This window comes from Leptodactylus fuscus, chromosome 1 (assembly GCF_031893055.1).
Source record: "Leptodactylus fuscus isolate aLepFus1 chromosome 1, aLepFus1.hap2, whole genome shotgun sequence".
Taxonomy (NCBI): Eukaryota; Metazoa; Chordata; class Amphibia; order Anura; family Leptodactylidae; genus Leptodactylus; species Leptodactylus fuscus.
The window spans coordinates 276028598-276050700 of NC_134265.1; the positions used below are offsets into that span (position 1 = coordinate 276028598).

Here is a 22103-nt window from a genome sequence, read left to right on the forward strand (position 1 = left end):
ATATACGGTCTACCCTATGGGTTCCTCTACAAAAATAAACCTCCCAGCGATGGAATTTGGACCCACCACTGCTGTACTGTGACAAGCCTGCTGCAGACATGGCCATCCACTGTATACGGATTTAGGCTGCAGCAAGTTGCTAGACTGTATTTGTGAGCTGTGGTCAGGCCTGGTCTGACCATGACTTATACCTTTGCCCTCACAGGGTTGTTAGTATTTTGGGGCTATTTATACAATGTGCGGCGCTCAGCACTTCAGGCCCTTTATTTGCTTGTGTAACCTTTCACCCACTTCCCATCAGTCTAATAGCCTCGTACGATCCTCCCTCACTTCAGGGAAACCCTGCTTATGGACCGTACCACTGGATGAAAGGGACGTCTAAAACCAGGCAAATCACAGTTCCGCCTTGCGTCTGTTCTCTGAGGTTATTACAACCCTGAGAGAGACTTATAAATTATCTAATCTAATGTAAATCAGCACAGGACCTGTCCATTACTAAGAACGGTAACCGTAGTGAGAGGCAATTCTCCAGTATACACCCCCCTGCCGGAGTGTGGAGTATCCCAGCACGTGACGTGCTGCTGATGTAACAGAGAGTGGAGGAGGGCAGGGAGCGGTGCAGATGCTGAGGAGCCGGTATCTGCTAGTGACGGGGACTACCAGGCTTCCCTCCGTGACATAGAGACGCGGCTACACTGAGCTCTACACCATCCGCCGCCATCCTCCGAGCTGAGCAGCGCGGGATGTATCAGAGTCCGGCAGGCAGGCTGTGCTCGGCGCTAAGAGACGTGCCCGCACTGTGCGCCTCCTCTCTGCGGCAGCAGCAGCCACACCACTCCCCAGTCAAGAGAGCGCTCTCTCCGCCGGTCCGGGGCTCCCTGGTTGGCCTTGGTTGCTGTCATAGTCTGGCTGGTTGGATCGGAGACGGGCCGGCTAAAGTGGCATCCAACCCGGGCACATCATCACCCCAGGTGCCAGCAGGCGGAGCGACCGGGAGCCCAGCCCGGGCAGCCTCTCGTTCAGGTGAGTGTGTGCTATAATGTCATTGTAACGTGGGCGATACTGTGTTATGTAATACATGGGGGAAGGGAGCACAGGACACTGCAGTGTGGGGGGGAAACCATGGTACAGGACACAGTAGTGTGATGGGAGAGCCACGGTACAGGGCACAGTAGTGTGATGGGAGAGCCACGGTACAGGGCACAGCAGTGTGATGGGAGAGCCACGGTACAGGGCACAGCAGTGTGATGGGAGAGCCACGGTACAGGACACAGCAGTGTGATGGGAGAGCCACGGTACAGGACACAGTAGTGTGATGGGAGAGCCACGGTACAGGACACAGTAGTGTGATGGGAGAGCCACGGTACAGGGCACAGTAGTGTGATGGGAGAGCCACGGTACAGGGCACAGCAGTGTGATGGGAGAGCCACGGTACAGGGCACAGCAGTGTGATGGGAGAGCCACGGTACAGGGCACAGCAGTGTGATGGGAGAGCCACGGTACAGGGCACAGCAGTGTGATGGGAGAGCCACGGTACAGGGCACAGCAGTGTGATGGGAGAGCCACGGTACAGGGCACAGCAGTGTGATGGGAGAGCCACGGTACAGGGCACAGCAGTGTGATGGGAGAGCCACGGTACAGGGCACAGCAGTGTGATGGGAGAGCCACGGTACAGGGCACAGCAGTGTGATGGGAGAGCCACGGTACAGGGCACAGCAGTGTGATGGGAGAGCCACGGTACAGGGCACAGCAGTGTGATGGGAGAGCCACGGTACAGGGCACAGCAGTGTGATGGGAGAGCCACGGTACAGGGCACAGCAGTGTGATGGGAGAGCCACGGTACAGGGCACAGCAGTGTGATGGGAGAGCCACGGTACAGGGCACAGCAGTGTGATGGGAGAGCCACGGTACAGGGCACAGCAGTGTGATGGGAGAGCCACGGTACAGGGCACAGCAGTGTGATGGGAGAGCCACGGTACAGGGCACAGCAGTGTGATGGGAGAGCCACGGTACAGGGCACAGCAGTGTGATGGGAGAGCCACGGTACAGGGCACAGCAGTGTGATGGGAGAGCCACGGTACAGGGCACAGCAGTGTGATGGGAGAGCCACGGTACAGGGCACAGCAGTGTGATGGGAGAGCCACGGTACAGGGCACAGCAGTGTGATGGGAGAGCCACGGTACAGGGCACAGCAGTGTGATGGGAGAGCCACGGTACAGGGCACAGCAGTGTGATGGGAGAGCCACGGTACAGGGCACAGCAGTGTGATGGGAGAGCCACGGTACAGGGCACAGCAGTGTGATGGGAGAGCCACGGTACAGGGCACAGCAGTGTGATGGGAGAGCCACGGTACAGGGCACAGCAGTGTGATGGGAGAGCCACGGTACAGGGCACAGCAGTGTGATGGGAGAGCCACGGTACAGGGCACAGCAGTGTGATGGGAGAGCCACGGTACAGGGCACAGCAGTGTGATGGGAGAGCCACGGTACAGGGCACAGCAGTGTGATGGGAGAGCCACGGTACAGGGCACAGCAGTGTGATGGGAGAGCCACGGTACAGGGCACAGCAGTGTGATGGGAGAGCCACGGTACAGGGCACAGCAGTGTGATGGGAGAGCCACGGTACAGGGCACAGCAGTGTGATGGGAGAGCCACGGTACAGGGCACAGCAGTGTGATGGGAGAGCCACGGTACAGGGCACAGCAGTGTGATGGGAGAGCCACGGTACAGGGCACAGCAGTGTGATGGGAGAGCCACGGTACAGGGCACAGCAGTGTGATGGGAGAGCCACGGTACAGGGCACAGCAGTGTGATGGGAGAGCCACGGTACAGGGCACAGCAGTGTGATGGGAGAGCCACGGTACAGGGCACAGCAGTGTGATGGGAGAGCCACGGTACAGGGCACAGCAGTGTGATGGGAGAGCCACGGTACAGGGCACAGCAGTGTGATGGGAGAGCCACGGTACAGGGCACAGCAGTGTGATGGGAGAGCCACGGTACAGGGCACAGCAGTGTGATGGGAGAGCCACGGTACAGGGCACAGCAGTGTGATGGGAGAGCCACGGTACAGGGCACAGCAGTGTGATGGGAGAGCCACGGTACAGGGCACAGCAGTGTGATGGGAGAGCCACGGTACAGGGCACAGCAGTGTGATGGGAGAGCCACGGTACAGGGCACAGCAGTGTGATGGGAGAGCCACGGTACAGGACACAGCAGTGTGATGGGAGAGCCACGGTACAGGACACAGCAGTGTGATGGGAGAGCTGCTTCTATGTCCATTCTTCTGCCAGCACTAGCTTTTACACCCTATAACTCTCACTATTGTGATGAATTGTGTATAGATGGCTCTTCCAGGTGTGGCAGTACAGGGCTCTCCTACCAAGGAGCTTACAGCACTGGAGTGGAGTGAAAAGTGGTGAGACAGGTTTTCCAGTTTACGTCTAATGAAGTGCATCATAAAAGCGTGACTGTCTCCTCACACCACATGGGTCACAGGTCTGGCTTCACCTCAGCTTGTACTTCCCAAGCACATGGCCACATTCTGTATCCTCTGTGTAATTACGGGCCTTAAACTGCGCTCCTAGGAAATATTTTATCCACTGGCCTGTTAGAAATGTACATGATGTAAATTGAGGTGGGGGTAATCTTACTGGTGGCTGTGACTGAGGTATCTGCTCCCTTCTGGTCCTCACCTGTATTATGTGACCTGCTCTTAGACATCTCGTGGTCAGACAGCCACATAGGAAAGAGTAGAGAGACAGACTGACATTGAGGAAGGAATAGAAAACAGGCTTTGCCATGCTGTCAGTTTGCCAGTCATGTGACATAGCTGAGGACCAGAACAAAGTGGATTACTCAAATACAGCCATGAATAATATTACCTTTACTACAGTTTACATCCTAAACCTTTCTAACAGGCAACCCTCTTATTATTTTTTCCCTTCATGATGCTCCTATGGGTGAGAACATGGTTATGGGAACTTTGTGGCAGGTGACGACACCATTTTCTAATGGACACAGTTGTATCACTTTCCAGTATCTGTATTAACGCTTCATAGTTTTTATACCTCTGCTTGCCATTGTTGCTCATTGTCTATAGCCAGTGGATAAATAGCTGTAGAAAATAATGTAGAACAGCTCTCCAACACATGCCCTGTTTACGTCTGCTTTTGTATTCTATCCGGGGAGAGTCCACAAGGAGACCCCCGAACAGAATACAAACACAATTGCAAGCGCTGTGCTGTAAAAGCACACGGACCCCATAGATTATAATGGGGTCCGTGTGCTTGCTGTGCACTGCCCGCACAAATCATGCCCGCACGAATCATGCCCGCACGAAGTCGCATTTGCAATTGCGTTTGTATTCCGTTCGGGGGTCTCCATGTGGACTCTCCCCGGACAGAGTACAAAAGCAGATGTGAACAGGGCAACAGTCTGCTTAAAGTGTATTTTATTGTGGCACATGATACCAAAAATCACTGCTTTTAAGTGAATATTTGCTTTTCCATACATATACCACTACTTAATCTTGTACGCATACAATGTCTCAAAGGAGCCCATGGCATCTCTGCCCAGTTTGGCTTGTTGGCTGTGGGTTCATTTGAAGCAGTTGCCTCCATCCCGTTGCAGATCTTTATTCATTGCATAGTATGATGCATTGACAATAATAAAACATAAAAATGACAGTGTAAATGATTGTCCCATGGAGGTCTGGACTCCCATTCTGCTTGAAAAATGCAGAGTGCACTGCAAACAGTCTGATTTTTACACGTGTATTCTGCAAAAATGAGCGCGCATTTACTCCTTGTGCACGGGCCCTTAGGCTTGACTGAGAGGGGAAATGCAGGGGAGCTAGGTACTAGCCGGAGTAGTGACATAGGTCATGTCCATGTCTGTACAGGGTTTTTTTTTTTAATGCAACTTTAACTGTCTGTACACATCTGCACCATCACCGTGAATTGAATACATCATAACATCAATGTTTCAAAGCAACCCCAAGTGAAAATAAATGGCCAGCAGGAAAGGGGGTTTAAAGGGATTCTATCATTAGAATCTTTTTTTTTTTTTCAGGCCTACCATGTCAAAATAGCCTTAAAGAGGACCTTTCATCAGATCGGGCACAGGTAGTTCTATATACTGCTGGAAAGCCGACAGTGAGCTGAATTCAGTGCACTGTCGGCTTTCCCAATCTGTGCCCGGTGTAAAGCGCTATCGGTCCCGGTACCGTAGGGCTTTACAGTCAGAAGGGCGTTTCTGACAGTTAGCCAGGGACTCCCTTCTGCCCAGCAGCGCCTATTGTGCTGTAGTGTGTGAGCGGGGAGGAACGCCCCCCTCCCTCGGCTCACAGTGCTCGTCCATAGACGAGTATTATCAGGAGTGGGAGGGGGGAGTTCCTCCCCGCTCCACAGTACAGCGCGATAGGCGCTGCTGGGCAGAAGGGCGTCCCTGGCTAACTGTCAGAAACGCCCTTCTGACCATAGAGCACTACGGTACCGGGACCGATAGCGCTTTACACCGGGCACAGATCGGGAAAGCCGACAGTGCGCTGAATTCAGCGCACTGTCAGCTTTCCAGCAGTATATAAAACTGCATGTGCCCGATCTGATGAAAGGTCCTCTTTAAGAAAAGCTATTCTTCCCCTACCTTTAGATGTCATCTTTGCGCCGCCATTCCGGTGATATTCACGGTTTTCGCCGTATGTAAATGAATCTCAAGGCAGCACTGTGGGTGTCCCCTGTGCTTCCTAGAGATTCTCCAGCAACGCCCTCCATCTTCTTCTCGCGACTGCCTGTTCTCCGTGTCTTCAACCGAAACCACTTACTGCACATGTGGGGCGGCCAATTTCCTGTGGTTGAACGGAGAACGGAGAATCACTTAAAGGGATTCTACCATTAAAAAACTTTTTTTTTTTTCTAGGTAACACATTGGAATAGCCTTTAGGAAGGCTATTCGTCTCCTACCTTTGGAAGTGATCTCCGCCGTGCCGTTCGTTCGAAATACTGGTTTGTACCGCTATGCTATTTAGTTCTCTCGCAGCGATGGGGGCGTCCCCATTGCTGCTCGAAAACAGACTCCAGCGCCGCCTGTCTTCTTCTGCATTCTCCCCTTCCTTCTTCGGCTTGACGTCGGACGCCTGCGCAGTACACTCTGTTCGGCGAACCTCGCCGAATGTACTGCGCATGCCCGCGGCCACAGTGCCGACACCGCAATTTCGCGCATGCGCAGTACGTTCGGCGAGGTTCGCCGAACAGAGTGTACTGCGCAGGCGTCCGACGTCAAGCCGAAGAAGGAAGGGGAGAATGCAGAAGAAGACAGGCGGCGCTGGAGTCTGTTTTCGAGCAGCAATGGGGACGCCCCCATCGCATTTCCTGCGCTGGGGCCCGCCCCCATCGCTGCGAGAGAACTAATTAACATACCAATACAAACTGGTATTTCGAACGGCGCGGCGGAGATCACTCCCAAAGGTAGGAGACGAATAGCCTTACTAAAGGCTATTCCGACGTTTAACCTAGAGAAAAAAAGTTTTTTAATGGTAGAATCCCTTTAAGAGGCCACTGTAAAATGGCCAACGCACATGCGCAGTTAGCGCTTAAGGTTGAAAACACGGAGAAGAGGCGGTCGCGGAGAAGACATTTAAAGTTAGAGGACATGGCAGGCCTGGAAAAAAAGTTTCTAATGATAGAACCTCTTTAACCCCTTCCCGACCCATGTGGTACTATTACCACATGGATGTCTAGTGCTTCACGACCGATGTGGTAATAGTACCACATGGATGTAAACAATCCCTGCAGCGCAGTGCGGGCGTTCTTGGAGCAGGTGTTAGTTGTATCTGACACCTAACAGCCTGCTCCATCCCCCTCCATCAGACATGAGTGCTGATTTTGGGTTTTAACCCGTTGATTGCCGTGATCAAACATGATCACGGCAAACAACGGGTTGCCCGATCTTGTAGGGATCCCCGGCACCCCCCGCTGCGAGATCGGGGGGTGCTGGTATCCCTACCATGTAGCCAGGGGTCTGATTAGTCACCCCTGGCAGTCCTGAGTCCCACTTACCTTTCTTATCCTGTGCGGGATCTCCTGAAGATAAGCTGTCCCGTCCGTCTGCACGAGCCGAGCCTCACTTCCTGTTTACAGAGTGATAACGTGCAGGCTCTTACTGAAGCCTGTGACTCACTCTGTAAACAGGATCAGTGATGCAAGCTTCACTCATGCAAGTGTCCCATAGGGACACATGAAAAAGTTAAAAAAAAAAAGTGGAAAAAAAAAAAGTGTTTTGAAACAATTAATAAAGTTATCAAGCCCCAAAAACCCTTTTTTTCTATAGAAAATGAATTATATAAAAAAAAAAACTAAAAATTAATAAAAACAATACATATTTGGTATCGCCGTGTCCGTAACAATCTGTACAATAAAACTGAAACAATATTTAATGTACACGGTGAATGACGGAAAAAAAAAACGGAAAAAACCCGCCGGAAGTAGTGATTTTTCGCCATCTCACCTTACAGAATGTGCTATAAAAAGTGATCAAAAAGTCAAATGCACCTCACAACAGTACCAATAAAAAGCACACATTGTCCCGCAAAAAATAAGCCCCCAACCAACACTGTCAACCAAAAAATAAAAATGTTACGCCTCTCAGAAGATGGCGATGCAAAAAACATTGATTTATGTCTCCAAATGTGTTTTTGTTTTGAAGAATTAGTTACGCATAAAAAAATAATATAAATGAGGTATCGCCGTAACCGTACCGACCCACAGAATAAAGATAATATGTTACTTATACTGTACGCTGCATGGCGAAAAATTTACAAGGTAAAACGCAATACCGGAATTGATTTTTTTTTTATTTAAATCCAGCAAAAAAAGAGTTAATAAAATGTATTCAGTAAGTTGTAGGCACCCAAAAATGGTGTCATTACAAAATACATCTCATCCCGCAAACAACAAGCCCTTATATGGCTGCGTCACCAGAAAAGTAAAGAAAATATAGCATCTAGTAATGCAAGAATAAAAACCCGCAAACATCGCCAAATCATTAGAATACAACTGGCGGCGTCAGGAAGGGAATATATAAGCTGTGCGAGCGAATATCAGGGGACACCCCAGATTTAGAGCTTACGAGGGAAAATATACCAGAAGTGACCCCAAAGTGACCCCCAGAGTGACTCCCCCAATTATAGGAGCTACTGGGACATAGCAGGAAATTCGGTGTTTGCAATGTCCTCCGCACAGCTTATATATTCACTCTTCGCCATCCGCTGTGCAGTCACGTCTGGGATACTAATACTCACTACACCCCCTGATAAATTCTTTGAGGGGTGCAGTTTTCAAACTGGGGTCACACCTTTGGGGAATCCACTTTTCTGGTACCCTACAGGCTCTACAAACATGACATGGCGTCCAGATACCAAACATCTGAATCTGCGCTCCAAAAGCCGCATCGCGCTCCTTCCCTTCTGCGCCCTGCTGTGCACCCAAACTGCATTTTATGCCACATATATGACACATGTATGATACTGGTGTACCCCGGATAATGCACGTAATGTCATATGTGGGTATAAATTGATATTAGGGCACAGCCAGACACAGAAGGGAAGAAGGGTTATTGGGTTTTTGTAGCACAGACTTAGACGGTTTGTTTTTTTTTTTTTTTGGATGCCATGACACTTTTGCAGAGACCCTAAAATTGCCCTTACAGAATGGGGTCACTTCTTGGGGAATTCCAGTTCACTATCACCTCCAGGGCTCTGCAAAAACATCATGGCACCCAGAAAGTCCCTCTAAATCTGTACCCCAAAAGCTAAAAAGCGCAGTGCTCCTTCCCTTCTGAGCCCTGCTATGTGCCCAAGCAGCAGTTTATACCTACATATATAATTTTTTGCCCCTCAGGATGGCCCACTTAATAGTTTTAGGAGTGCAGGTCTCTGACAACACGAAGTGGGTGCAACGTATTGGGCGCCGAAATGGCAGATTTCTTTAAAAATTAAAATTTTCATTTTGTACATTAATTTTTGGGAAGCATTTTTAGGCTCAAAATGATAATACCCCTTTATTCATTCCTTGACAGGTGTAGTTTCTAAAATGGGGTCACTTTTGAGGGGTTTCCATTGTATTGGTACTTTAGGGGCTCTGCAAATGCGACATGGCACCAGAAAACTGCCCTCAAAAGCCAAATAGCCCTCTTTCCATTCTGAGCCCCGCCATGTTCCCATACAGCAGATTATGGCCACATATGGGGTATTGCCGTGTTCAGGAGACATTGTGTGACAAACTGGGGGGCTTTTAATTCTCTAACTACTTGTAAAAATTAAAAATATGGCGCTAAATGGATGATTTATTGGAAAAAAGTAATTTTTCATTTTCACATCTCAATGGTAAAAAAAAATCTGTGAAACACCTGTAGGGTCCAAGTGCTCACTAAACCCCTTGATAAATTCCTTGAGGGGTCTAGTTTTCAAAATGGGGTCATTTGGGGAGGGGAGTTTCCACTGTTCTAGCACTTCAGGGGCTCTCCAAATGCAACATGGTGCCTGAAACAGATTTCAGCTAAATTTGCCCTCTAAAATCCCAATAGCGATCCTTCAGCTCTGGACCTTACAGTGTGCCCATACATCACTTTACATCCACATAAGGGGCATTTCTGTAGTTGGGAGAAAATGCTTGACAATTTTTGGGGTGCATTTTCTCTTTTAACCCCTTGTGGAAATGCAAAATTTGGGGTTAAAGCAACATTTTATAGCAAAAAATGTCACTTTTCCTTTTGTTGGGCCAATTCTGTTACACTCCTGTAGGGTCAAAGTGCTCACTATACCCCTTAGTAAATTCTTTGAGGGGTATAGTTTCCAAAATGGGGTCACATTTGGGGGTTTCCACTGTTTTGGCACCTTGGGAGCTCTGCAAACGGGACATGGTGCCTGAAAAGTATTCTAGCAAAATCTGGCCTACGAAATCCAATTAGCGCTCCATCCGCTCTGAGAGCGACCGTGTGCCCGTACATTAGGGTACCAGCACATATTGGGTATTGTCGTGTTCGGGAGAAATTTTGTAACAAAATGTGGGGTGCAATTTTTCCTTTAACCCCTTGTGAAGATGAAAAATTTGGGGCTACAGTGACATTTTATTATAAAAAAAAGTAATTTTTCATTTTCACATCTCAATGGTAAAAAAATCTGTGAAACACCTGTAGGGTCCAAGGGCTCACTATACCCCTTGATAAATTCCTTGAGGGGTCTAGTTTCCAAAATGGGGTGACATTTTGGGGGTTTCCACTGTTTTGGCACCTTGGGGGCTTTGCAAACGGGACATGGCGCCTGAAAAGTATTGTAGCAAAATCTGGCCTACAAAATCCAATTAGCGCTCCATCCGTTCTGAGAGCGATCGTGTGCCCGTACATTAGGGTACCAGCACATATGGGGTATTATCGTGTTCGGGAGAAATTGTGTAACAAAATGTGGGGTGCAGTTTCTCCTTTAACCCTTAGTAAATGTGTAAATTCTAGGGCTAAATGAATATATTAGTGACAGAAATTGAAAAATGTAAATTTGACCTCCATTTTGTTGTAATTGTTGTGAAATGCTGAAAGGGTTAAGAAACTTTCTAACTGCTGTTTTGGATTCTTTCAAGAGTGCAGTTTTTAGAATGGAGTGATTTTCGGGGGGTTTTATTAGAGAGGCCTTTCAAGTACCCTTCAGAACTGAACTGGTCCCTTGAAAAATGTGTTTTGGAAATTTTCTTGAAAATTTGGAAAATTACTGCTTGACTTGTAAGCCTTATAATATCTGAAAAAAATGAAAGGGTGATTAAAATTTGATTGCTACATAAATCAGAGACATGGTTAATTATATTTATGAAAAAATTTGGGTAGTATGGATTTCTATTTGAAAGGCTTGCAATTTCAAAGTTTGAAAACTGCATTTTTTTTCAAAATTTTCACCAAATTTCCTATTTTTTCATAATGAAAGACAAAACATATTGACAAAAATTTACTACTGACATGAAGTACAATGTGTTACGAAAAAACAATCTCAGAATCACTTGTGTAAGTTAAAGCGTCTCAAAGTTATTGCCATTTAAAGTGACACATGTCAGTTTTGAAAAAAGAGGCCTGGTCCTCAAGTCACTTTTGAGCTGTGTCTCTATAGGGTTAAATAAAAACCGGTATATTCTCGCCTGTTCCAGGCCCTGCAATCTGATCTGCTGCTGCTTCCTGGTCTCTGCCTTCTGTTGTGTAGCTCAGGTGACGACCTCCTAACATTGTGTATGCTTACATGTTTACTATTTGTGTTACTGCACATTTCGTACGCCCCGTTGGCTAAAAATACCTGGCTCAAAATGCTAAGAGAAGTATTTTTATGCTGCACAATGTTTTTTTTGTTTTTTTTCTCAGATCACTGAAAAAAGAATCTCAATTTCCTCCATTGAAAACAACTAAAGCAGATTTTGAGGAGGTAAATGCCTCAAAATCTGCTTCAAACACAGTGTGAACATGCCCTGAAAGTTTTTTTACTCACTGTGAGCAATCCCTTTCCATATAATGTAATCATGAAAATAATGGCCCCCCGCCAGCTCATTGGGTTTAGTAAAGGGTGACAAGTTCCTGAAAACAAAATGACGTTTAAGTAAAGGCCGCACGTGTCTGGGCCGCTGCAGCCAAAAATGCCGCGATTCCCATATGGCTAGCCCTTCTTTCAACCTTTGAGCTGCAAAGGATGAAAATTACGGTAAAACTGTAACCAGGAAACGGTAGACTCCAAGTTTTTTTCTGTAGGGTGTGGGTGAGATTTCTGTAGATCCCCATCCGCTGCACTGATGATGTCTTTCACAGGGGGTTGGCCGTGTGTGTCCCCAGCCTATAAACAAGTTTCTTCCTGGTGATAGATTTTACGGGGGCATCCTAGTGTGACTGACTAGTTGTTAGAGAACCTGCCTGTGACAATAGGACCTATTCCACTTATAAGGTCTGAGGACAGGTGCTTGTTGTATTGGTGACGTGTCGGTGACTGTCTACAAGGGGATGTTTGGCAATGCACAAGTCATACTAGAATTGTTGGTTGACCATGGCATTCCCTTGCGGAGAAACATGTGTCCATCTTGCATTGTACTTTCCAAAGCAGACTTGCAACATATCTTTTTCACACACAGCTTTGCTTTGCCTGACTTGTGAGGTAACACCCAGTACTAAAGGACAAGACCGCAGACTGTCACTATGTGAGACCCAGCGCTGTCACATGCAGACACGACCAGTTAGGATTGGCTTCTTTTGGTTTGCTTGACTGTTTCCTGGTGTATAACTTTGCATTTGTAGCCATAATATGGTCCATATAACATGGACGCATTGTGCAGCCAGTAATACAGCTGAAACTATAAAGTGCAAGCACTGGTGGCCCAAGGAGCAGATGCAGCTATAGCCACATCCAGGTACATTGTGTGGCACAGCCCTAACAAACAGTTGCTCAGGAATGGGGTGGGATTGAACAGACTTTAACTGCATTGGAATCGGTGGAGGTGGTAAAAGGTCCTCCTGTATTGGAGCTTCACAAGCTAGGCTCCAGTTCTTCTTCACCAGGCTCGGGTGATTTGTATGTCACTGTCCATCACTGGTAGAGGAGCCCCCAGGACTAGAGGACCCTTCCTCTACATAGCGCAAAGATATAACTGAATAAAATGCAAATGATATAGTTTAATATACTGAGTCTTTTCACGAATCTACTCTGCTTCTCCTGCTCTGTAACATGCTATCTGTAGATTGCTCTGCAACTTTAACAGGACCTCATCGCATGAAACATAGTTTTAACAAATTTGACTGTGGCATTGACCCAACATCTGGTACCAGTTGGTAGATGCTTATACCACTCTGACCAATAAATGGGTCACAATCTAATGACCGTCTCCATAACTCAGAATTCTTTTGTGACACTTGAGGCCTCATTTCTGTCGTGTCATAAATCGTAGGCACAGAACCCCCTCTCGGGTCAGTGTTTGGGGGTGCTGTGAGCTGCTTCTGCTGTATAGGTGATCCAGGTGATGTTTGTGGTGATGCTTCATCTTTCTTCTAGTGGCAGTACCAGAAATGCTCTATCTATCTATCTATCTATCTATCTATCTATCTATATAGGCACAGCTTGGATTTTCAATATCCAGGTTATTGTAGTGATTAATGAGGGCTACATGCTCTATATGACACAAGATACAACCTACTCTTGTACAAGGATCTGCTAACACATTGGTAAGTGACGGAGCATGCTGCCTGTAGTTTCCAGTTCCATCCACTAGATGTCGCTGTGTCCTTCCCATTCTTTGTCCTGCCCATGTGACTGTAAGTTAGAATGTCATCGATGTCCCTGGTGGGAGCTGCCAGCCTTGTGTGGCTTTCTTAGGTGCGTATTGCAGCCTCTTCCTTCCTGTCATGACTAGCTCCACTTGGCACGCTTGCAGCACAGATGACGGCAGCTGTCTGACTGAACAGTGAGTGCTGTGTATTCCTTTTCTCTTTCGGTGACACAGGGTAATGACTGCGTTCCCTTTACTAGAGATATAGCCACATTGTCTTTGTGTAATGGAAATGTTTCCCTTTACCAGTGATCCCAAGGTCAGAGAGGTCACGCTGAGCAGAATGTAGGAGGGGCGGCTCTTCTCCATGTTGACTCTGGCGACATAAGCAAAGTCTTGTGTAATGTAACCCCCCTACTGTATCTGGCTGACAGGCTTACCGTACATGGCTGCCCCTGTTGGTCATATTTTGACTTGCACTAAACCAAAAGCCCTGGATACATGGGGGGGGGGGGATAGAATTATTTTCTGGAAGGCTATATGGTCCTAGGACACCTTATAGCAGAATGGTTGTATACTCCCCTTTATTTACCTCCTGCCTTCTCCACCGGTCTCTGCTCCAGTAATGTTGCAGCACAGACACCTAAGATCTGTAAGGTACGTGTGTCTGGTTTATTAGTTTATAGCATTCTCCTCTGTTTTGAGAATACTTTAATTGACTGGACAACCCCTTTAAGTCTCCCTTCCACTTGGTATGCAGTTCTATCCAGATGTTGTTCCCTGTTGTCAGCCATGTGTAGCCAGGGATAAATTCCAGTGTTAATCAGATTTACCAGAAAATAAAAGCTCTCCATTAATAAATATGTTGTAGATGGAAAGTATAGAACATATACATTGAGAGAAGATATTCATGCTAAATAAAGGAAACCTAATATCTATGTCCCCTGCCTGGTGATCATTACCCCCTTCTGGTACCTAAGGTGTGACTGTCATACCAGCTACCTATTGTGAGTCACGTTGGACACTTGGATGTTCCCCCGGATATTTCAGCATATCGTGTGACTTATTCTGAGTGTTTTTTCATGTATTTGGTAGTGTAGTGAAGCCTGTACAGTGTGTTCTGTAACGTACCAAAACAATCTCCAAGCGTCATGTTCCATACATTGTGTACAAGACGTGACTTCACATCTTTGAAGATCCAGTAACCCTAACATGGGATACTTGCAAAATGAGCTGCCAGTACCTTTCACATATAGTAAATGTCCTCTTGCTTACAAGGGGCCCTTTCAGCTTTCAGCACTGTGTACAGTTTGCAAACCTTGTACAGAATATAATCCAGATCATTACTGAAATGGACACCTGTGTGGGGAAAAGTCACTGCCCCTGTAAAATCTAATATTTGTTGGGTGCACCCTCTCACCCTAATAATTCTATGCTTCTTATCATTTGGCTATTGTATACTGCTATAACTAGTTACCTATTCACTTTAATCTAACTAATTTTGCCTTCCATCAGTTACATAGGAAGCTACACATATAAACAAATGCAGAACATGCCACAGACACCAAGAAATTACTCAAAACACTGTTAAAAGTATGCGGGTGCACTTGAAACCCATTAATAACACTAACAGACCTTTAAAAAAAAAAAAAAAATTGGGCCCCAGAAAACCCCTTTAATATTAGCTGTGTGCAATAGTGCAGAAGACTGGTGGTATACCGTATTTTTTTCCCCCTGAATTTGGAAGGAAAATGGGAGTGAGTTTTGTAGTTTGAATGTGGGGTGTTTTGGCAGGGAAGGGGGGGGGGAGCAGGGTCGCAGCATTGCCATACTCCTGCTGGCTTCCTACAGTGGAAGGAGTGGGGTGATGCTGCGGGCCCTAGGTTAAGGGGGTGTCTCGGGCGTGCTATTATGGCAGATGCCACGTCTGTAAATATGATGGCGGCCGCTCTGCTGCAGTGCAGTTGCCATAGCTATCGGGTCTCTACTGTAATGTACCTGTGATCCTTCCCCCTCCCCCCAGAGTTAAGAAAATGCCCCCGGGCTGGTGGTACCTTGTTCGTTGCATGCTGGCTTCTGCATGGTGAGGTCACAGGAGCCGACCTGTTCCTCTGACAGCCAGGAGCCTTATGAAGCCTGTCATAGCAATATTACTATTCCAACTGATCGATGACCAGTCTCAATAGTAATGTATAGTGTCTCCCATACCGTTGTATTACAGTCTGTGGGTCTTGCAGCCAAATGATTGGAGGTTCAAGTCCCCTAGGCGGTGGCTAATAAAGTAATTTTAAAAAAAAGTTTTAAGTAAATAGAAAAATAAGTTCTTAATCTCCCCCCTTTCCCTAGGATACATATAAAAGTAGAATATCTGAAAATGCCCGCTCTACAAACGCCAAAAAATATTTTTCCCGTATGGTAAACGTAAGACATCAGGTCCATCAGGTGATGATGTGTCCGTAATGTCACCAATCCAATTGTCCATTGTAAATGTCTGGTTAATGCCTAACTAGCTTGTCTGCCACAGGGTCCATCTTAAAAGGCAATGTATTACCTTAATAAATTCTTTTACAGACTTAGGATACATATTCTGTGTGGGATACATGTGAGCAGTCGTCTTTCCTTAGCTATTGTCTTACAGCATTTCCCCCAGTCACATGGACCCTAGGAAGCTGTAGTCTGCTCACTGACTTCTATAGGATTGTTGTAGATCTGCTGTGTAACCTCTGTGGAGATTATTGTGCTGGGAAGGGGAGTAGAGGAGTTATAACAAACATCTATTGTGAATGGAGGATAAAAGAAGACCCCATGTCTTGTGTGCCATTATTTCCATTTCATCTTGGGTAGACATGTGTTTATTCCAGATGCTGGTATTTTGTTCCAAACTTTAACTGCTCTTAGTAAAATATTTCCTGATGGGTTTTTTTTTTTTTTTCTTCCCCGCCCCAGTGTGTGCATATTATTAGGCTCAGTGGTTAGTGTGAAAACTGCAGGATTTTAGGAATAGCTTTAAATAAACATGGACAATTGAAGTGAAAATCCCCATAATTTCTTAAATATGTTAAAGGTGTGTTTTGGTTTTTTTTTGTTTTTTTTTTCTCTGTTCTTCTAGTACTGGCCTTATAGGGTGGCAGTGATATAGGATGTACATAGATCATGGTCAGTGTGTAGTTACTGTATAGGAGGGCACTATGTTCTTGTTAGAGGATTTCATAGAGACAGAAGCATTCCTCTACCCCCTCCCAGTATGTAGGAGGTCTGGAGGTTGTGTCTGTGTCATGGCTGCCCTTGAATGTCAGTGATGTGGCTTATGGTCTGACGTGTCTAACCTCCCTTATCTACTGATGGGTTTAGACAGACTTAGCCAGCTAGGTGATATAAACCCTGCTTTACGTGGATCAGACAGTGCAGGGAAGACGACCAGGATGGATGTACACTTCTCAGTAGCTATGCCCACCACACAGGGATACCATGGTCTGTCCGTGCAAGGTAGGCACATGCTTAATGGTGACTTTTCTAATTTTAAGAAATATTCAGGGGCAGATTGTATCTAAAACATAGACGTGTCAGAAAATGCAGATACTGGGACTCTCATCGTAACAGTACAGATCTAAATCTATGTATACAAGTGTTGTATACGTCTCTCACGTGTCTATTCTGCTGTGTTCAGAATATTACTACATTATGGATTGTCTACAGGTTTGACTGACCTACCTGCTACATACAGTATAAAGCAGGTTGTGTAGTCTGTATCTCTAGGGAAGACCTAAGCACTGTTCTAGTGAGTGCAAGACTTGGACTTGCTATGTCCACCTTCTGTATAATTGAATATTCCCATATTAAAACATTCAACCTTTTATTAATGCATACTAAAAAAAAAACTGAAAAAAAATAGTATCCCAAATAACACACTGCTTATGTGTTTTGCCTGGTATCCTCCTCTATAATAGGGAGTCTGTCAGCAGTAAATTGGTTTATAAACCCATATCAGTGTACCTTGTAGAGGTTTCATGCAAATCATTCTTTTATTGATATTAGGTGGCTAGTGTGTCCGGGTCTTGGCTTGCCTGGGCTTTTTCTCTTGCTTGCATATGAATAAAATGACTTTTTATCCAGAGCTGAATAACAGGCATGTTTGGAAACTCTTGGAAAATCTCCTACAGTGTTCTTGGGATTACGTTTACTTATTTAACCAGTTTGATAAATTTACCAACTTACTGCTGATGGATTATACCTTTAGGGCAATGTCTGTTAAGACAGCATAATTTATTCCCCCCTACCTTAATCTCCAAAAACGAATTTTATACATTGAAATGGTCTAACTTGTGTGCTTATGCCTTCCAGTGTGTTCCATGGGAAACAGCACCAGCCGCTTGTACAGTGCTCTTGCCAAGACACTCAGCAGCACAGCCGCCATTTCCCAACACCAGGATTACCTTGAAGAATCAGAGCATGAACAGCTGGATCCGCTCGACCCCAAAGATCTTCTGGAAGAATGCCACGTGGCTCTGCGAAACCGGCCTGCTAGACTTCATAGGGAGTTTGTTAGTCGTGCAGATGACCTCAGTGGTCCACACACCTTTCGAGTGATGCAATGGAATATCTTGGCTCAAGGTAACAATAATAACACTTATTTCTACTACCTCTTTGTTTTGCTCACTTACTAGTATCTTAAATAATATATTTCTTATTACTTAAGGTGGACTTTTCCTGTCCTTATGAAAGTGTGGTATGTGCTCTGGTGGTGAAGCTATCGGTGCCGATATCTCCCCACTGTCAGAAGGGTGTTCCTCATAGTTCAGCAGCATTGCCCTTCTGTCAGTGGAGAGATGTCGGTGCTGAAACTAACAGCACTGATGGCTCCACCACCGGGGCACATACCAGGAAAACCGGGAGGACATGAAAGCTGTCTTTACCAAAAGTTTATGAAAAAAAGTGTTGATGGTCATCTGGTTAATTCCTACAATCATGTGTGTTGCCCCTACAAAGTCTGCAGGGCTGATGAATGAAGATGGCTGACTGCTGTACTCTGCAATCTGTCATCCTGTACACATTGAATAGTGTGGTAGTGTCTGTTCATGACCACTGCTCTATTCAGAGCTCAGTCCCGCTCCTCAGTCATCATAGTGCTGGAAATAGGTAATGGTTTTGATAATTCCCTTAAAAGGTCCTTTTGGCCAACCAAATTTCCATCCTCTTTGACTAGGAAGCATTGCTTTTCCAACTCATTACTCCTCTGGATCTTCTCAGTGTGTTAGCAGTGGCCCTTAAAGTCTTACTGGATTATAATGTATGTGTGTGTTTTTGTTCACAGCTCTGGGAGAAGGGAAGGATAACTTCGTTAAATGTCCCCTGGAGGCGCTGAAGTGGGAAGAAAGGAAATATTTGATCCTGGAAGAGATCCTCATGTACCGCCCTGATGTCTTGTGCCTGCAAGAAGTAGATCACTATTTTGATACTTTCCAACCAATCCTTAGTAGGATGGGCTATCATTGTACCTTTTTGGCCAAGCCATGGTCTCCCTGCCTAGACGTGGAACATAACAACGGGCCAGATGGCTGTGCCTTCTTTTTTCTTCAGGACCGCTTTCGACTTGTTAGCAGTGCCAAATTCAGGCTCTCGGCTCGGACTTTAAAAACCAACCAAGTGGCCATTGCCGAGGTTCTGCAGTGTAATGAAACTGGCAGGTTGTTGTGCTTTGCTGTCACTCACCTGAAGGCCCGCAGTGGATGGGAGAGGTTCCGACTTGCACAGGGCACAGATCTCCTGCGAAATCTTGAGTCTGTCACCCAAGGTGCCACGATTCCACTGGTTGTTTGTGGAGACTTTAATGCAGAGCCCACTGAGGAAGTATACAAGCGATTTGCCTCCTCTAGCCTGAATCTCAATAGTGCCTATAAGGTGCTGAGCGACGATGGAGAAACTGAACCTCCTTACACGACATGGAAAATCCGTCCTACTGGCGAATCCTGCAACACTCTGGATTATATATGGTATTCCCAGCATGCCCTGAAAGTGAACTCCGCTTTGGGTTTGCTTACTGAAGAGCAAATTGGACCTGCCAGGCTTCCGTCTTTCAATTACCCTTCAGATCATTTGTCCCTGGTCTGTGACTTCAGCTTTAATGTAGACCCCAATAGGTTGTTATAATTCTGTCCACACTCGTGGCTGTGATGGAAATGCAAGACATTAAATAACAAGACTATTTATTTTAATGGACTCGGTTAAATGTGTTCTGTAACGGCTTCCTTACTAGAGCGGATACACCGCCACCATGGGTACCGTGACATGGTACACTATAGCTGATCTTCTAGACATGTGTATGACTTGTTGGGGGGGGGGGTTTGTATGATTTTTACACTTTTTTTTTTTTTTCCCATAATGAATTGTAGCATTAACCAAACCAAATGCCTTTTTGTAATAGTGTGCACATGTATTTAATTTGTGTAAATGTCACTTTTTCCAAATTATTTATTTTTCTACTTGAAACAAGCAGCTGAAATCTCTATTTATTCTTGTTTAGATGAAGGTCGCTAACTGTCATTTATTTATTTTTTTTTCTCTTCGATGCAATTAAGTGCAATATAAAAGGGATTTTCCAGTCTGAGGACTGTATATAATTATTTTTTCAGAGAGAAATCCTGTTTCCGTCGATGTCATTGTGGAGCAACCAAAATCAAAATTGCCAGCCATAGGTTGAGACGTCAACACACGAAGAATATCTAACCCTACAAATGGTTCATGATGAATGTAATTTTTTTTTTTTTTTTTAAGGAACTAACATGTAAATGTATAATTTACTAAATCTTTATGGAATATTTTAACGTGTAATACTGTTGGCCTAATGGTCGCCTCACCTGCATAGAATGGGGTGCATTATTCACCCCAAAATTTAGTATTTAGAAGAAAGAAATTGGACACTTGACTGTTTCACTGTAACGTGGAATTCTGCTTTATGGTCTTGTAATTTCTATTACTGTAACTTGTCTTAACCTGACTAACATTTGATAAAATGCAGAGTACAGAACGGTCTTATTATGGAGTCTATAAAGGTTTATTTATTGGAGATGTCTGTGCTGATTTACTAATGGAAATTGCTGAGAGTGTTTAGGAGGAGCGCTGTGCAGTGAAAGCGGACGGACCCCATACACTATAATGGGGTCCGTGTGCTTTAACTGCACAGCGCTTGCAGTTGCGCTGATAAAAAGTTAGCACCCTCGTAACAGCAAGCTGCCAGCTCTCCTGACTAGCAAGGGCGAGCCTGCTGCAGAACCAGCGTTGATTTGCCGCAGGCTCGTTCCTTGCTAGTCAGGAGAGCTGGCAGCTTGCGGTCACGAGGGAGCTGACTTTTTCTCATAGGAATGAATTGATAAGCATTGACTGGCCAGTGTACAACATTTGGCCAATCAACGCTGGTTCTGCCAGAAGCTTGGCTGAGGAGGCGGAGTCTACAATTGGACCACAATGGAGACTGCTGTGGTCCGATCTTAGACTCCCCCCTCCTCACAGATGAGCCTCTGGCAGAACCAGCATTGATTGGCTGAATGCTGTACACTGGCTGTACAGACATTTTTTAGCAGGTATTTTAACTCAAACTATGTAAGGGGAAAAAAAAAGTACACTGGCCAATCAACGCTGGTCAATTCATTCCTATGAGAAAAAGTAAGCTTGCTCATAGCAGCAAGCTGCCAGCTCTCATGACTAGCAAGGACGAGCCTGCTGCAGAACCAGCGTTGATTGGCTGAATGCTATACACTGTATAGCATTCGGCCAATCAACGCTGGCTCTGAATCAAATATTTACTGCGAATAGCTAGTAGTATTCGATCGAGTATGAATATTTTGAAAACCGTAGTATTCGATCAAATACCTACTCGCTCAACTCTAGACCTTTCATGTCCTCAGGCACCTGCGGTTTTATATACCACTAGAAAGCACAGAATTCACCGCACTGTCGGCTTTCCCGTTATGTGCACCTGGTGAAAAGCTATCGTGCCATTACCGTAGCTCTTCACTATCAGAAGGGTGTTTCTGGCAGTCTGTGAGGAACACCCCTCCTGACAGAGTCCATAGCGCTGTACTGTGAGAGGGGGTGTTCCTTACCATCCAGTGATGATGCTGAGCTGTGAGGAATGCCCCTCCAGTACTAGTCTATGGGTGAGTACTGTCAGGAGGTTTGGGAGGGCGTGCTACTCGGCGTCATCACTGAGTGGTAAGGAACGCCCCCTCTGACAGTACAGCATTATAGACAGTAGACAGTACTCACAGACTTCTGGTGCTTGGTGCTGGCTAATTATTATATGAATAAAAGTGGGCCCATTCAAAAACGACTGAGGCGATTAACATACAAAAGGTATGTGTGCAATAGCCTTTCTAAAAGCTATGCAAGTATGTGCTTAATAAAAAGAATTTTCCCTTTTAAGTTTTTATGCAGCCCATGTTGCATTTGTCTGCTCCTGTCCTTTAATGGTTTCTTCATATGTATTGCCAGGAGTAACTGTAGCAAAGGAATAACGGAGAAAAGTCCAAGTGGCCATAATATCCAGGACCACTGGCCTGCAAATGCATGCATGCATGCATGCATACATACATACATACATACAAGCAGCTGAAGAGAGGGGAGAGGGGGGGGGGGGGAGAAACAATAGCAGTCAGCAAAACTGACATAGAACAATCTCCCATCTGTAGCCACACAAGCAGCCAGAAGTAAACATCGCCCCCCCCCTTCCTTTTTCTTAGTATAAGCTGTGAGGTTTGCAGATGTATGTGTGCGCTTGGAGGCTGTGGAGAGTCCACCACACTGTTCACTATGAAGACATCTTCATCATCTAATG

The 22103-nt window shown here is 45.8% G+C and overlaps 1 protein-coding gene across 2 annotated transcripts; it reads left to right on the top strand.

Moving 5' to 3' along the window:
- The first annotated feature begins 605 nt into the window (after positions 1-605).
- NOCT (nocturnin) lies at positions 606-19598 on the top strand. Of its 2 annotated transcripts, none has more exons than XM_075287595.1 (3): positions 606-1023; positions 17615-17884; positions 18585-19598. In XM_075287595.1, the coding sequence occupies exons 1-3, from the start codon at positions 744-746 to the stop codon at positions 19418-19420; spliced, it is 1386 nt and encodes a 461-aa protein (XP_075143696.1). In that variant the 5' UTR covers positions 606-743; the 3' UTR covers positions 19421-19598. The 2 variants fall into 2 exon arrangements, with proteins under 2 accessions (XP_075143696.1, XP_075143704.1); XM_075287603.1 differs by lacking the exon at positions 606-1023 and adding an exon at positions 16655-16759.
- The last annotated feature ends 2505 nt before the right edge of the window (positions 19599-22103 follow it).